The sequence below is a fragment of the Macrotis lagotis genome, chromosome 7 (genome assembly GCF_037893015.1).
Source record: "Macrotis lagotis isolate mMagLag1 chromosome 7, bilby.v1.9.chrom.fasta, whole genome shotgun sequence".
In the NCBI taxonomy this organism is placed as follows: Eukaryota; Metazoa; Chordata; class Mammalia; order Peramelemorphia; family Peramelidae; genus Macrotis; species Macrotis lagotis.
Genome location: NC_133664.1, coordinates 13,547,810 through 13,565,075, shown reverse-complemented (window position 1 = coordinate 13,565,075; position 17,266 = coordinate 13,547,810). Strand labels below are relative to the sequence as shown.

The 17,266-nt window shown below is 44.5% G+C and overlaps 1 protein-coding gene across 1 annotated transcript; it reads left to right on the top strand.

Annotated features, from left to right (window-relative positions):
• Positions 1-5,304: 5,304 nt before the first annotated feature.
• Positions 5,305-11,769, top strand: TOMM7 (translocase of outer mitochondrial membrane 7). The gene is made up of 3 exons (XM_074195457.1): positions 5,305-5,500; positions 5,997-6,045; positions 11,542-11,769. The coding sequence occupies exons 1-3, from the start codon at positions 5,398-5,400 to the stop codon at positions 11,555-11,557; spliced, it is 168 nt and encodes a 55-aa protein (XP_074051558.1). The 5' UTR covers positions 5,305-5,397; the 3' UTR covers positions 11,558-11,769.
• The last annotated feature ends 5,497 nt before the right edge of the window (positions 11,770-17,266 follow it).

Sequence of the window (17,266 nt, the reverse complement as noted above, 5' to 3'; positions counted from 1 at the left end):
CAGAAGCTAATCCATTTCAAAATGCTGTTCATGCTCATTTGCTTGGGGGATTAGCCCCTCGGCCTATGAAGTCATTCATTATCAAATGGGTTATTTCTTGATTGGCATGCTATTCAATGGAGGATTTGACTATGAAATGAGAACATGTTAAGGCTGATTAGGAGGACTCTGGGAGAGGTCTGGGCATGAAATCCATTAGGACTTGGCTCTACCCAGGTGTCTCTAAGAGCATCCTACTAATGTGATGTAAGGGAAAGGCCACTGGAGAACCAGGCAAACCAGGGTCAGAATGGTTAGGGATGGGACCTGTGATTTCATTTGTAGAAGGAGCCCTTATATGAACAAATACCTTGAATCAAAGCAAGTTGGCAGAAACATTCACTACAAATGTGAGTTGGCACCTTCTCTGCCACCTTTGATTATCTTAGTTTCTTAAAGCACTGGGAGGCTGACTTGACCAGGGTCACACAGCTGTGTAAATTTGGGGACTTGAACCCAGGATTTCCTGACTTGGAGCCTAACTCTCTATCCACCAAACTACACTGTCAATTCTATGTCTCTGCCAACTTAACTAATAAGGGCAGCTAAGCTCAGATTGACAACAATCAAACCTTGATTCTGGAAAACCAAGGCTATAGAGTTCAAGCAAGAGAGGACTAAGATGGTAACAGTAGAAAAGAAAAGAGGAGAGATGAGAGACGTGACTAGGAGAGAACTGCCAGTATCTTTCCCAAGAAAGGACTATGGGGAGGAGAACTGAGTCTACCTGACTGTTGCTTTGGGGGTGCCTCTGGCAACAAATTTTCTTTGTTATAAGAGAGGGGAGAAATCTGCAGTAGCAGGACTATGACTATGGATAAAGAAGAGGAGAGAGAGGAGAGGGAAGAAGAGAAAGGAAGAGAGGAGAGGAGATAAAAGAAGAGAGAAAGGAGAGGGAGAGGGAGGTGGTAGTATGACAAGAGTGGTATTGTGAGTAGAGAGCCCTTCCCCAAATCTGGAAGTCCTGGGTTAGAGACCTGCTTCTGATACATTCTAGTGAATAATCCTGGAACAAATCACTTCATCTCTTAGAGCCCAAGACATCTAAGAAGTAAATTAGTTCCAGAATTGTTGCTCCTGGGAGTCAGTGGAGGGCCTTTCCACACCCAGAGTTCTCTATACTGATGTGCTTTTCTCTCCCAGCTAACTTTCCTATTCTTGTGCATAGGAGCTGTCCTTGTCTTCCCAGGTTGTCTCAGATTTCTCCCATCTGATACTGGCAGTTCTCTCCTAGTCACGTCTCTCATCTCTCCTCTTTTCTTTTCTACTGTTACCATCTTAGTCCTCTTTTGCTTGAACTCTACTAGTGGCCTCCCTACTAACTAGGGGCTTCCTTCCTGCCTCCACTCTTGGGTTTGGGAGGTGGTTGTTTTTTTTTTTTTAAACATAAAATCACTTCCAGAATTAATGTTGGCAATGAAGATGTAGCCTTCCTCACACTTATTTTCCCAAAATGCTTGAGATGGTTCACAAAGGCTAAACTGCAGTAGAAGAATGTTTAAGGATAAAAACAGAACAGAGATGTTAGAAGGGCAGAGGGCAGATACTCTCAGGAACACAGAGGAAACTCATTATGGCTGTTGGGCACTAAATTGGGCTTGCCGTTCTTGGTGTGGCTGGCAGAAAGGGAAACACATTGACTTACATAGGGGTCTTTGTCTGACCAAAGGAAGCATAAAAATTCATTTGCAGAAAGAAATGTTTTTCCTGGAAAGCAAAGGAGGACTAGTCTGCCTGGCTTCTTATAGAAAGGGGATTGTGTTGCTTCAGTGGCAAATGTCTTTCGCTATGGTATTGCACGAGGCAGACGTCACTGCCAGGCACAATCCATCTATTGACGCTCACTCAGAGGTGGAGGAAACACCATTAAATAGGAATTCAGGGAAGACGTGTGGAGGTGGGGAGCCTCTGGAATTACATTTTTCTGGTACTTTGCTTAATAGTCTATAGGCAGCTGGAGTCAGGAAGGCCTCAGTTCAAATCTAGCCTCAGACACTTCCCAGCTGTGTGACTCCAGGCAAGTCACTTCACCTCTGTTTGCCTCAGTATCCTCGGGTGTGAAAAGGGGATAATGTTTAACAGCACCTCCCTGGCGAGGTTGTCATAAGGATCAAATGAGATAATCTTTGTGATGTGCTTAGCCCACGGCCTAGCACAAGGTGGGAACCATCCAAAAGCTTATTTCCTTTCCTTTAATAAAGGGATACAAAAGAAGAATTTAGATGAGCTTGGAGATTAACATGTGTCCAACACGAGGGGAATGTTTCAGTTATGTTCTGATCACATAAGGAGAGACAATCAATACTGACAAGTAGAAGAAATATATAGGACGGAGAAGGGCCCCTGTGAAATAATGCGGAGTGCAAAAACCAAAGGTATAACACTGGAATACATATTCACGCTCATTGGGAAAATTAAGTAAGCTTGGGCAGAAAATTCCAACAGGGAGTTAGTGTCAACACAGAGACAGATTGAAATTCCTTCATTTCCATGTAAATGGTCACCAAGCAAGTTTGGGTGTTGGGAGTGAAGCCCAATATTGTTTTTAATCAAACATTCAATAAGCTGCAGATGTAATCCTTCCATGGCAGCCAGACTCCCTGGGCAATCCTTTCCTCACTGATGGTTTGGAGAGAGCTTCTTGGAACTGAAATATGGATGAATGAGAGCCCAACGCTGCCTGATTCTTTCCAGAGGATAATCTTGTTGTCCTGGGCCTGGGTTGCTGACCTTTGGCTCAAGTTTAGCTCACCTTCCTTTGGCTAGGGTACATTTCAGTGAGTGCCGATCTCTTGATCTTGATGGTGATGTTCAGTCAACTTTTACAGCTCTTTGGCATTCTATGTGGAGTTTTCTTGGCAAAGTGGTTGGCCATTTTCTTCTCTAACTCTTTGACAGATGAAAAGATTGAGGCAAAAAAAAGATTAAATGAGTTGTCTGGGACTGGATTTGAACTCAGGTGCTCCTGACTCCAGGAGTTCTATCCACTGTGCCACCTCAATGCCCAATTCATGCCTAAGACACCAGGAGTTCCCCTTGGGCCCAAAACACATCTGAACTGAAGAATTCTAGGATAGACGAAGTCTAGGGGCAGCTAGGTGGCACAGTGGATAAAGCACTAGCCTTGGAGTCAGGAGGACAGGAGTGCAAATGTGACCTTAGATACTACTCTTACTAGCTGTGACCTTGAATAAGTCACTTAACCCTGATTGCCTTGCATCCAGGACCATCTCCTGTTGTCTTAATTCATAGCTGGCCAGATGGCTGTGGAGGAGAAAGTTAGGCTGATGACTTAGCATAGCCCTCCCCTCCCCCAATCCAATTCATGAACTTGTCCTGCTATCAGCTCCCTGACGCTGTGGTCTTCTTTGAAAATGAAGGACAAAAATATTATCATATGAAGTCTGATAACAAAGAAATGAGTGCCTCATATCGTTTCCAAGGATGATCAGTGGAGACTTTCTCCAGGACTAGTCATCAATCAGAGACCCAGCAGCTCTGGGCTCTGGGGTTTGGTGCATGCCCCTCACCCCCAAATACAGGGTCTGGTACAAACTACAGTTCGGTAAGTTGGGCACTTCCCAGCTCAGATCTTTGGTTGCTGATGGGGATATGTGGCCCGGTCTCATTGAAGCTAAGCCATGGTGGGGCATGACCAATGGACTAAGCCACCCAGTCTATCAAGGAGCCAACATTGTCTGTGCCGGTCTCCCTTTCCTCTGGCTTTGAGCACCCCCTAACTTCAATCCTCCAATGACGAGGGCAGAGCTTGGGCAGGAGAGTAAAACTGAGCCAGAATTCCTTGAGAAAAGAAGAATGGCCCAATGCCAAGGTTGTGAGAACAACCCCAAGGGCCCAGAATTTGCTGGGTTGCTGGCAAAGGGATACTCTGGAAGTGACCCATCAAAACAAGGGGCATTCTTCTTCCTCCTCCTGGCCCAGTGCCCCTGGGGGCAGGGAAAGTCAGAGCCAAGAGGCACCCACTGCAGATAGGATAAGGGGGCACACAGCACCCTCCTTCAATTCTGTTGTAAAAGACAGCAGCCGAGGATTTATCAAGTGCCTGGGTACCAGTCGGAGCTCCCAAGATGAGAAAGCCCTTCCGTGGGTGTAGCACAAGGAGAGCCTCAAGCCTTGGACGTGGGAGGCGCAAACTGATGGGGGAAAGCAGTTTGAGGCAGGGGCTGTGGAGCCCACTCTGCTGACCCCAGCTTGTGGCCGGAGCTCCCGGGAGGCATTTCACATGGGGTGAAGGATGATGATGATGTTCCTCCTTCCTTCTTGAAGACCCCATCAGGGAGGTGACACCTGACAGGCACATGGGCTGGGGGGGGGGCTGGGCTAAGCCCCCAGCCTCACTTTCTCCTTCAAAGCCATCTGGGTCCAGTGGCCAGAAAGGGGTCAAGATGCCGCCGGGAAGTGCCCAAGGTCACGGTGGCGGCAGGAGGCGGCAGGAGGCGGCAGGCCTCGTCTGCGGCTGGGTGGGCCCCACCTGGCTGCCCCGGGCCTTCCAGGGGTGGGGGTTCAGGTGCGCTTTTGGGGGCTTGGGCAGGGGTGAGAGTCCCACCCCTTTCTCGCCCGTCCCAGGCCTGATTCTCGAACCCAGACCCCGGGAGGGCCGCACGGCTCCCATTCAGAGTCTGCGTCTGACGGGGCTGGCGAGGTGCAGGGGCGGCCCGGGACCCTCGGGCTTCCACCTGCGGGGGCCGGGGGGGCCGGGGGGGGGCTGCGGGGGCCGGGGGGGGGCTGCGGGGGGCCGGGGGGGGCCGGGGGGGGCTGCGGGGGGGGGGGGGCCGGGGGGGGGGCTGCAGGGGGGCCGGGCGCCCCGGTCCTTCCCCATAGCCAGTGCCCCCCGCGGCAGGACCCCCGGCCCGGGCGGGGCAGGACGGCAGGAGGGGGCGCCCCGGGCTGCCGGGGGGGGGGGCGCTTGTTCCCAGCACAGGCTCCCCCCGGCTGAGGATGCTCAGGAAGGCCGGGGGCTGTCTGGGGGGGATCCCCAAGGTGGGGGTGCATGGGGCGCTGGCCAGGCACTGGGGGTCCCGAGGGCGGTGGGCTCCCCCGGGGTGTCTCCAGAGGCTCTAAGGTGGGGGGAGTCTGGGGCAGGATTCGCACTCAGGCCCCGGGGCCCTGGGCAGCGCGGGAACACGCACGTGGCTTCCCGGGCCGGGGGGAGGGGCAGCCGGCGGAGGAGGGCGGCGCGACGTCCCCGAGCCGTTCGCGACGCCGCGGCCGTAAAGCGCGGCGCCCTGAGGCCGCGGACGGCGCTGCGCCTGCGCGCCACGCGCACTTTCCGGCGGAGGAGGCCGCGGGAGTCCGAGCTCGCCGGGGCCCTGGTTTCCCGCCGCCGCCGCCGCCGCCATGGTGAAGCTGAGCAAGGAGTCCAAGCAGCGGCTGCAGCAGCTCTTCCGGGGCGGCCAGTTCGCCATCCGCTGGGGCTTCATCCCCCTCGTGCTCTACCTGGGTCAGTGGGGGGCCGGGGGGGGGCCGGGGGCGCGCGCGGCGGCGGCGGGGAGGCGCGGGGGCGGCGCGGGAGCGCGCACGCCCCGCCCCCCAGGCCCAGGCCGCTGCCTCGGATTGGGCCGGGCGCGAAGCGGACACGCCCACCCGCGTGGGGCCGGAAGTGGGGGCGCGCTCCTGGCCGGTGCCCGCCGGTTCGGAGCCCCGCCCCCAGGGGCGACCCCTGACCTCTGCTCCGGGCCGGAGGGGCTGGTCGCCCCCTGGAGGCCGCGGGGAGACGGGCCCCCGCCGCAGCCCCCTGCCCGGGCCGCGTGTCCCCGCGCCCCCGGGGCCCCTGCCTGCACCGCGGCGCTGCCGTGTTGTGACCCGGCTCCCCACACACAAGTGCCCCTGGGGTGGGCCCCAGTTTTGGAGCGCCGGGGAAGCCGCGGGGAGGGGAGCCCCCAAGTGTGGCCTCGGTGATGCGGGGCTCCCACTTACGGGGCTGTTTTCCTTTTCAGGGTTCAGGAGAGGCGCCGACCCGGGGATGCCCGAACCCACCGTTTTGAGGTAGAGTATGGCACGTTCATCGGCGTGCCACCGTCCAAGCCCGGAAACCCTCCCCAGGGCACCCCCGGGCAGTGCCAGGGCCGAAGCTGGCCGCAGGCGCCGCCTCTGCCCTGGGGACCCCCGGGGCCGCCCGGCCCGGCCGTGGAGCGCACGCCGCGCACAGCCACATTCTCTGGTCACTGCAGAACTTTTTAAAAAAAATATTCACTCTTTTATTGATGTATTATCTAGACTTCTCCCATATCCCTCACTTTGCCCCTCCCCAGAGAGCCATCCCAATGACGGGTCATTTTTTAAAAAGAGAAAATGAAGTAAATGAAATGAAAATTCTACAAAATTGATCATCACATTGAATTGTCCAATTTAATAGCCTTTCAGAGGCTGCGGCCTCGGTGAGTCATTTAATGTGCCTGTGAAACAGTTGACTCATCTATAAAAATAGGAGATTCAAGGAGAAGATATTTAAACTTCAGTTCTGAGGACGTGTGGTTTTTCAATTTTTCTGCTATGTTTAACAGTGGAGACAATCACTTCTCCTCAGTCATGATCCACAGTCCTGACTTTCCTCCCCCGCGTGGGCAGGCCCTCAGGTCCCACCTCAGGATCTTGGGCAGTGTTTGCTCCCACATTTGCAGTCTTCTTTTTTTTTTCCAACTTTTTATTTTCATTCATATGCCCCTCTATCTCTCTAAGTTACAAAATTTCCTTCCACCCTCCCTTCCTACCCCCCCCATCAGTGAACAGTCAGGTTAGCATTGTACATAACATATTTTTGAGAAACATGTTTACAGATTATTATTTTCCACATGAGGAATTAGGATTAAGGGAAAGAGACACATAAGAGATAATTTTTATGAAGTGTTCATCAGATTCTCAAGGGTTGGGGTTTTTTTTTTTTGGCATTTTGTTTTTCTTCCTCTGGATGGGGATAGCATTGTCTGTAGCCATCTAATACAGTTTGTCCTAGCTCTCTGAACTGCTGAGAGGAGCCACTTCCATTAAGGTTAATCATCTCACAATACTGTCGTTAATGTGTACACTGTTCTCTTGGTTCTACTCCCTTCATTCAGCATCAGATCCTGTAAGTCTCTCCACACTTCTCTAGAGTATGACCATTTAAGGTTTCTTATAGAATACTATTTCATAGTATTTATGTCCCATAACTTGTTCAGTCATTCCCCAATGGATGGGCATCTCCTCAGTTTCCAGTCTTTGCCATTATAAAAAGGGCTGCTATGAATATTTTGGAACATGTAGGACTTTTCCTCTTTTTACAATTTCTTCTGAATATAGTCCTAGAATTGGGATTTCTGGGTCAAAGGGTATGAACAGAGTTCCATATTGAGCTCCAGAAAGATTGGATCTATTCACATCTCCACCAGTAATGCATCAATGTCCCAATTCTCCCACAACTTCTCCAACATTGATCATCTTCCCTTTTTCCCATCTTGGTCATTCTGATAAGTGTGATATACCTCATTGTTGTTTTAATTTGCATTTCTCTAGTCAATAATGATTTGGAGCATTTTTCATATGTTTATATATAGCTTTAATTTTTTCATTTGAAAACTCTGTTCATATCCTTTGACCATTTATCAATTGGGAAATGCCTCGTGACCTTATACATTTGATGCAGTTCTCTATATATTTTAGAAATGAGACCTTTACTAGAACTCCTAGTTGAAGATTGTTTCCCAGTTTTCTGCTTTCCTTCTCATTTTGGCAGCATTGATTTTTATTAGTGCAAAGCCCTTTTAATTGAATAAAGTTAAAAATCATTCATCTTACAGTTTTCTTGTTTGGTCATAAATTAATCCCCTTTCCATAGATCTGATAGAGTATTTCTTGGTCTATTAATTCATCTGTGGTATTGCTCTTTATGTCCAAATCTTGTGCCCATTTTGACTTTATTTTGGTATAGGGTGGGAGATGTGGATCTATACCTAGTTTTTGCCAGACTAGTTTCCAGTTTTCCCAGCAATTTTTGTCAATGAATTCTTATCCCAGAAGCTGATGTCTTGAGTTTGTCAAATAGTAGCTTGCTGCAGGGTCTCTGACTTCTTTAGATGAAGTGGTCGGCACCCCCCAGGGAATAAGGGGCAGAACCAGGACCTCGCTGGAAGGTCCTGGACTCCCTGCTGGATGCCTTTCTTTGGATTCCCTTTGTATTTTTGAGCTCAGATGAAACCCCTGAGGCCTCCTGCCTTCCTGATTCCTGCAGTCCCATGACCTCAAAACCTCCCCCCTCTCTATTTCTCTTCCTTTACAGCTTCCTTTTTTTGCTCTCTAGCACTCTCAGGAGTCTTTAATGTACTTAGTTCGGCATTCAGGGCCCTGCTAGTTTCCCAGCTTTGTGATGGCAAACGATTCTCTCATTTTTGTCTCCCCTTTCCCTCTTCTCCTCCGTCCCATCCTAGCTTTGTGCTTGTGGACCCTGTCATTGAATACTTTGCCTACCTAGCCATCTTTTCACATGGTCTACGTCTTCAACCAGATCATAAGCATTTTGTGTCTTGTTCTTTGATGCTTTGGGGTCTGAGATTGGCTCTGTGAGTGAGACAGACATCCAGACACACTGATACACATTGTTAGTGGTCACCTCTTTGAACATCCCAGATTGCTGATCAGTCTCAGCAAAGACATTCCCCCCCTGAGCCCCCCTCTCTACCAAAGGCCAGGCTGGTAATTTTGAGTCTCTGTTGCAGCTGTCCCCAAGAGAGAGAGAGAATAGATTGAGCCTAAAAGTCGGGCTGCTTTTTCACACTGCTGAGAGGTGGCAGGAGCCCTGTTTCTTCACATCTGCTAACTCATTTGCTTAGAAGAAAGTGCTTGTGTGATCGCAGTGGTGGTCTTTATTTTAAATCAGACTTGTGAGCTTTTGTTTCATTCTGGCCCTGTCTGGTCCACCCGCCCTCCCTGTGTTTGGGCACACGGGCCTGCCTGGGCAGAGATGTGCGGATCGATGGAAACTCAGCTTCTGGATGAAGGGTTGAATGTCCCCCAGGACGTACCCCCTTAGTGATCCTGGATGCCATTGGCCTCCTCAGTGGCTCATCAGTTCTTTCTTCTGTGTCACTATCAAGTAGCTTCTGGTTCTTGACAGTCATGAATTTGGGGGGAACTTTTTTGGGGAGGAGGGAACCACCAAGTTAATACCACAAAGAAAGTTAAGTTTGATTTCTTTTTCTTCCCCTGGCCCCAAGTTTTTGTTAGAATTTACATAATGATTTACCTAATACTCATGTCTAATTAACAATTGGCTGTTAACAATTAAATCCACTTCTATTGTCTTTTTGTAAATCTGTGTGGCTGGTCTAATTTCCTGGTAGTCCTGTGCACTGTGGATCTTTGGAATCTGGAGATTCTCTCCTTTCTGTACTTGACCCTCTTTGTGCTCCAGTAATTCCCAAGTCTCCTTGAGTGTTGGGTGTGTGTTTGACCAGTGGCAAGTACTTTCCTTGGGAATCCGGGTGTGAGCCGGCCCTATTCCTTCTGCTGCAGCCTCCTCATCTCTCCTCTGCTCAGCCACACTCAGTCCCAGAACAAGTTATCTGGAACTTAGTATTTTAGAGTTATAGGTTAAGGGACATATTTAGGAAGATGGCCTGGCAGAGGCTACCCCTTAAGCTAAATGCATAATTGTGGGATTTGTAGGATTGTGGCACCTTCAGCTCCAGGGGGTTTTGACTGGGGAGGAGGGCTCTGGGTTCGGTCCAAGGTGGCTCGAAGCCAGCTCAGCATTTAGCAGGGGATAGTGATTTTATCATTTAGGGCTAATTTGTTTATTTGCTGTTGCCTTTAAAAACATTCACAAGCAAAATTCATTTAATTTTTATTTTAATAACTAAGGTTTTGTTAAAAAGGAAAGCGAACTTTATTATCTTCTGGCAAAAATACTTAACTAGAAGAATAATCTCAGTGAGTCCCCATCCAGTCTCCATCCTGGGGGTTTGTTGGTGTCGTACTTGGCGTTGAGCTTTATTCTTGGTTTTGGAGACTGACAGTCATTAGATGGAGACCTTAATACATGTGAAAAAAGAAGGGAAGTAAAGTATGCAAAATTACTTGGGGATTTTTAAGGGGGTTTTAATACCATTCACAAATGAAAATAGAAATAAGATTAGTTGTCTCCAGGTATCAGCAAAATCCCTTTTTAATAAACTCCACAGGACTTCAGAACAGTTGGTTGTATCTCATTAAACTGAACATAGTGTTAGAAATCACATTTTCAGGCGGCAGGACTAAGAACACTTCTCCCCCACCCCCACCGCCCAGACCTTTTTTTTTTCCTTTGTTCACGGATGGGTTAAGATTTTAGATTAGGTTTCTTCAAGTGGCTAAGGGAGAGGTGACAGGTCATTGCTGCTTAATGGCAGGACAAAAGAATTTTAACAGGTTAGTTTAAGTTTTATTCTACTTCCTAAATGCAATTAAGTCCTTTACCTATTGAGAATTTGAGGTCAAAGCTTGAGAAATCTCTGATCCTTACTGCCTTGTTTTAACTAGATAAAGTTTTCTTTCTGTTATAGCCTGTCCTGGGGGCATGGAAATAAATAAATTTTTTAGTCAAAAAAGCACTTAATATTTTGGAATTCTTTTGTAAGGAAATTTTAACTCTAGGTGAGCTCTTGATTTTACCTTTATAGATTTTTAAAATGGTTTTTTAAAAAGAGGGGAAAAATGATGTTGGTGAATTCATCTGCATCAGGAGAATTTATTTTATAATTATCTGAGGAGGAAACAAGTGGTGTAATAAAATATAAGTGACAATTTGATTTTAAAATTTCAAAATCATATCAAAGGCAGATTCGGTAAATGGTTGGAGTGGCTTCGGTGCAGGGAAGGCGAGATGCTGTAGCCCTTCCCCTTCTCGGAGAAGCTTAAGGAGAAATGTTGAGAAAACAATTGTCTTCTAGGCTCAGGCTGTCTGTAAGGGTGTTAAGAACCTCTCAGGAGCCCCTTACTCTCCTTTTGCTCGGAAAAACAAAAAGGATTTGGTCCCATTGAAGTTTTCATTTAGAGCAGGGGCCTCTGTCTAACGGGGGCATCGTTTATCCTTTGCCTTGTCAGACCTTTATTTGGGAGGGAGAGGAGACTGACCTCAGCTGCACAGGCAAAAGAGCCCATTAATTCATTAGTCAGCAAGTCTTTATGGAGTGGCTGCCGAGGGACTTGGTGGCCTGGTACCAGATGCCCTTGGGTAGGCACAGGCTCCTTGGGTGGTGTGGGACTGCAGGGTCAACTGCTGAAGCTGGGGAGCTCTTTAGCCTGTTTTCGCAGTAAGGCATTTAAAGTGGTTAAGCGGCTCTCTACCTGGGGTTTGGCCCACGGCCAGTCGGCCTTTTCCACAGCCAGGTTGGATTTTCTCATTCAGCGTTAGAGCAAAGCTCCCAACTTTAATTTGTGACCTTCATGACACTATTTCAATAAACTAGATTTAGAAATTTTATTTTTGTTTGGATTTAATTTATTTTTTCCTCTCCACAAACATTTTAGCTTGCTTTGGGGATGAAAGACTGTTTGGACATCTGGATTGGAAGCAATCAGTGGACAAGAGCAGCCCTGCTGGTGTGCACTTTGGCCAGAATGCAGCAGTGAACACGGTCTCTGCACCTCATCATCTGCATGCCCTTGGGGGTCTTCCTTTGCACAGTGGATATGGCAAAATAGTTCTAATTAATTCTTGGGGACAGAATGTATTGAAATAAATAACTTAAACCATTATTTATTGTCAGTCTTTAAAAAATTCATTATAAAGAAATATAATAAATACATAAAATGATAAAAAAGCATTTTTATGAATATTTGCTTAAAATGGGATATAGAAGGCTCTATAATATATCTACATTTTTATTAGTTACTTGACATTGGGAATTCCCAAGTATAATCTTGAGATTATTGGCTTGAGAAGATTCTGGCCAAAGCTTAAAATTTTTTTTTTTTGTTGTTTTGGTAATCACTTTTGTTTTTTCCATCACCAGAATTTTTCCCAGTATCTTCTTCCTTCTCCCCTCCAGACAACCATCCCATATAACAAATTATATTTTTTAAAGGTGAAAAAAACAAAGCAACATAAAACAATATATTAAAAAGTTCCAAAAGTGGATGGTGTTTCACAGCTGTGGAACTGCCTCTGCAAAAAAGTGGGGTGGGGTTAGGCCATAGACTTTTTTTTTAAATAATCTTTTTTTCCCAATTACATGTAAATGCAATTTTTAACATTCTTTTTAAAGTTTTGAGTTTCAAGTTTTGTCTCTCCCTGAAACAGTAAGCAATCTGATACAGATAATACGTTAGGATTCATGTAAAACATTTCCATAGTGGTCATTTATGTAAGAAGACTCAAACAAAAGAGAAAGTAGAAGAGTCTGCCTCTCTATTCAGACTGCATTAGTGCTTCCTCGGGAGGCAGATGGGTCTGTTAGATCATGAATCCCTTGGGACCATTGAGAATGTCTTCAGTCATTCCCAGTTCTTCATCCTACACTTTCTGTACAGTGTTCTCTTGATTCTACTCACTTCCATTGCATTCATACCGTCACAGCTTGTCAGCCATTCCCCAAGTGATAGGCATCCTCTTGATTTCTAATCCTTAGCTACCACAAAAAAACTGCTCTGAGCATTTTTGTACAAATTGGTCCTTTTCTCTTTAAAATCTCATTTAAAATTGCTCTCCAGAATGGCTAGAGCAGTTTTTTTCACAATTGATATTTTCTTTCTTTTTCCAATTACATGTTAATGAAAGTTTTTCAACATTCCTCCACATGCATATGCATGTTTTATAAGTTGCATAATTTTCTTCCACTCTCCCTTCCCAGCCTCCTCCCCTCAATAACAAAGTCAGGTGAGCATTGCAACATATACATTTGTGTTTAATATGTTTACAGGTTAGTCATTTTCTGTATGAGGAATGAGGACTGAGGAAAAAGAAAGAAAACCAAGTGATATGAAAGAAAAACATAAATTTTTAAGAAGTAAAAGCATTCAGATTCTATAGGTTTTTCTTTTTTTTTTTTTTATCTTCCTGTGAGTGTGGATGGCATTGTCCAAAGCCAGTCTGCTAGGGTTATCCTTGTTCTCTGAACTGCTGAAAGGAGCTGCATTCAATCAAGATAGATCTACTCACGTTGATGTGTGCACTGTTCTTTTGGTTCTGCTCTCCGCTCAGCATCAGTTTCTGTAATTCCTTACTTCTCTAGAGTCTGACCATTCATGGTTTCTTATAGAGCTATACTCCATAACATTCATATACCATAACTTGTTTAGCCATTCCCCAATGGTTGGGCATCCCCTCAGTTTTCAATTCTTTGCTACTACAAAAAGAGCTGATTTTTGGAACACGTGAGACTTCCTATTTTTTTTATCATTTCTTTTGAATATAAGCCCAGTATCAATATTCCTTGGTCAAAAGGCATGATTTGTTTTATTGTTCTTTGGGCATAACTCCACATTGCTCTCAGAATGGATGTATCAGTTCACATCACCAGTAAGGTGTTAATGTTCCAATGTTCCCACAACCTCCAACATTGATTATTTTCCCTTTTTGTCATCTTGGCCAATCTCTTGACAAGTGTGAGGTACCTGGTAAGTACCTTGTTTTAATTTACATTTCTGTAATCACTAATGATTTGAAGCATTTCTTCATATGTTCATATGTAGATTTAATTTCATTTGAAAACTGCTCATATCCTTTGATATCAATTGAGGAATGACTTGTAATCTTATAAATTTGATTCAGTTCTCTATATTTTAGAAATCAGAACTAGCTGTGAAAATTGTTTCCCAGCTTTCTGTTTTCCTTCTAATCTTTGCAGCATTGGTTTTAGTAGTACAAAAGCTTTAATATAAATCAAAATCTTCCATTTTGCAATTTATAATGTTCTCTCTTGTTAGGTCATAAATTTCTCCCCTTTCCATAGATCTGACAGAGTATTTAGTGATCAGTTAGTCTATGGCATCACCCTTTTATGTCTAAATCCTGTACCCATTTTGACCTTATTTTGGTGGAGGGTGGGAGATGTGGATCTATACCTAGTTTTTGCCAGACTAGTTTCCAGTTTTCCCAACCACTTGTCAAGTAGTTCTTGTCCCCAAAACTAATACCTTTGGGTTTGCCTAGAGCAGTTCATATACTCTTTTTTTGTGTTTTGTTTTTGTTTTCTGTTCTTAAATTTTGCAAATATTTATTGTATGTTTATTATGGACAGGATTCTGCCAGCATGGAAGAAATAAAGACAAAGGCTCCTCAAGAAGTTTACAATGAAGAAAGGAAAGAAAAAAATATACATTTTCTATCTGTTTTCATTCTAGGCAGTTGCTTTCTGGAGGTAATACATTGAATCTTGTTGCTGAAATCCTGAAATCCTTAGACAGAATTTCTGATATGCTGGTCAGCTTCCACTCTTCATTTGGAAAATATTCCAGTATCTGTTCCCAGCATTTCCCCCTTCCTCTACCTCTTCTCCCTTCTCCTCCTCCTCCTCTCTCCCTCCTCCTCTTCCTCCTCCTCCTCCTCCTCCTTACTCTTTCCTTCCCTTCCTCCCAGTCCAGATTCTTAGTCATAAGATGCTGGTTTAGAATGAAGATCCATTTTTTAATAAAACTACATTCTAGGTCTTTTTTTTTTTTTGACCTTTTCTTGGACATAGACTGGGGCACATTCCACTTTTTTGTAGACCTCTCAGAATAATTTTTTTAAATGCAAAAGATTATATAGTTTTACAAAAGCAATCAATTATATTTAATTATATGTCTTATTTTTGCATCTGAGTTCAAAGATCCCCTGCAATCTCTCCGTAATCCCTAGGTTAAGAACTACTGTTTTTACGACTTCCCTGACTAGACCATTAAAAAATGACTTAAAATATCATTTACCATTAGGAACAACTTCAAGCTCTGGAGTCTTACTACCCTCTGAGCCCTGTCAACTGGGAGACAGCCCATGTGTGTGGTTTGTCTGTGTGTGTGTGTGTGTGTGTGTGTGTGTGTGTGTGTGTGTGTGTGTGCCATATTGTCAGCTATTCTTAGCTGTTGGGCTGAGGAATATGGAGCATTATAAAGTAGCAGCAAGAAGGAATTCTTTGGTGCCTATGACTTACCACTCTGGAATGTTGTAATACTTTGTAAAACTTTCTTTTTTCAGTTTTTATTCTAATATAGAAATTGGCCTGATTAATTTTGGAAGCTAGAATTCCTTGGTGAAAATTAAAATCCCAAGCTGGTGCTGATGGAATCCAGGTAACTGGGCCCTACTTAGCTCCCACATAATTTAAGACTTTGAAACATTTAATATTAAAGTACCAAAATTTATGACTGCCACTAAAATCTAACTTACTTCCAACTTAAACTATCTCTTCATAGGGTGTGACACCTATTTCCCTTAAATGTGGATTTCCCCTTCATTGAGATGGTAAGTTGTAGGACTATGTTTTGTAAAGGAATAACTTCAATGGAATTCTTGTCTTGAAGAATCCCAAAATGACTGAGACTGAAAGTCCATCCCCCTCTTTTTGGGGTCTGGGATGGAGGCCTGAGTGAGATGGGACTTGTCCATGGTCACAGGAGAAGTGTGAGTCAGAGCTGTGACTACAACCATTTCCCTGACTTCCAACCCAAGGCTTTTTGCATTATTGTTGTATTCTCTGTTCCTGCAAACCATTTTAATTAAGCACTTACCAAAATAGCTTTTTATCATCTGGGCCAGATCTTCTCAGAGCTGTGACATTTAGGATTAAAGTGATGTAAAACTGACTTTTGGGGATTTTTTTCCTGCCCATCAAGCTTACCAGAGAGTTATGTTTTTCTTTTCTAAACTAAACAGCACATTAATGACTTGCCTCAAGTATTGAAGTATAACAACTTCAAGGAAAACAGATGGATGCCTAACATTTTTGATTCCCTCCTAATGATTCCACCAAGGCTTCCTTTGTGGGCCAGCCCCATTTCATGGATTTCCTTTTTGGGGTGGTGCAACAATTTCTCCCTTCTCATTCCAGAGCTGAGGGATCTTCAGCCCTGAAGTCTGGAGGGATCTTTGGCAAGTGTCCGTTTTAAGAAATCCTGGATTGTTTAGGCAGAGAATGGATTCCATGTTCCTTGTTGTGTTTCTGTGATAGAGAATATTTTAAGATAAACATTTTTTTTCTCCAAAGGGGCAGATGTAAAAAAGTTGAAATTGTGCTATGTTTATACATTTCTAAAGAATAACCTACTCTTTTATCATTTTAGGTATTTTTCACAGCAATGTGAAATTTTATGAGTTTTTAGGAACTGGCATTATCAATTGAATTGTTGTAAAACAAGGTCATTTTTTTCCCCACCAGATGAACAATATTCTAATTAGGGGTTGGTTGTGTTCAATATTAAGATTTTGGCCTCAAATCATAGCTATGACAGATCTTGTTTCAAAAACAAAGCTATAACAACTATAAACATAATAACTGAAGATAGCAAAATGATATTCCAATGGGCTATTCCACATGGTTAGATGTGTCTTATATGCTGATTTTCCCAAAGATCCCAGGATAGACTGATAATAAGACAAAAGCTACAACTACCTTGTAATCTAACTCAGCCTTTTTAAACTAGATGTTAAAATAAGACTATTATTCAATTGTTTTGCTTTCTGATTACTGACAAAACCAAATTTTGATTTGGTTCTTAAACCCTTTAATTCTTAAAAATAAAATTAAACCATCAACTCAGGTTTAGTAAGTTTCTTATAATAATGAGACTAAGATTTGCATCCTTTCTTTTTGTTGATTCTATATACAATAAAAGTTCACAAAATCAAACTATCTTAGAAATTTAAAAATTTTTTAGGAGTTACTTAAAAATGTTATTCTGAGAAGGGGTGCATCGACTTTAGGAGTCTGTAAAGAAGGGTCTATAAGCACAGAAATGGTTAAGAGCCCTGACTTTGAGTGGTAGCCTTTTTTTTAATCTCCAAAGTGCTATCATCCCTAAATATTTGAAAAATCTCCCTGAGGACATTAGCAAAGAGGTTTGGTAGTCACATCTTCATAAATGTGTTTCTTTTGTTATTTTCTTCTTCCCCCACCCCTTCCTCCCCCCAATTTCCCAAATGGGTGGTTTGCTGGGTTGGAGTCTATGGACTGGTTATACCTTAGGAAACTCAGGATTTCATTTCTTTCAAAAGAAAACACTACCAGAGGTGGTGAGAATTGTTCCTAAAGGGACAGGATAATTCCTCACTGGGTAA

Bases quoted from the DNA above. Each gene is read 5' to 3' on its own strand.
- TOMM7 (XM_074195457.1), top strand. From the start codon at position 5,398: ATGGTGAAGCTGAGCAAGGAGTCCAAGCAGCGGCTGCAGCAGCTCTTC. The intron at 5,501-5,996 runs GTCAGTGGGGGG...TTTCCTTTTCAG, and splicing joins CCCCCTCGTGCTCTACCTGG to GGTTCAGGAGAGGCGCCGAC.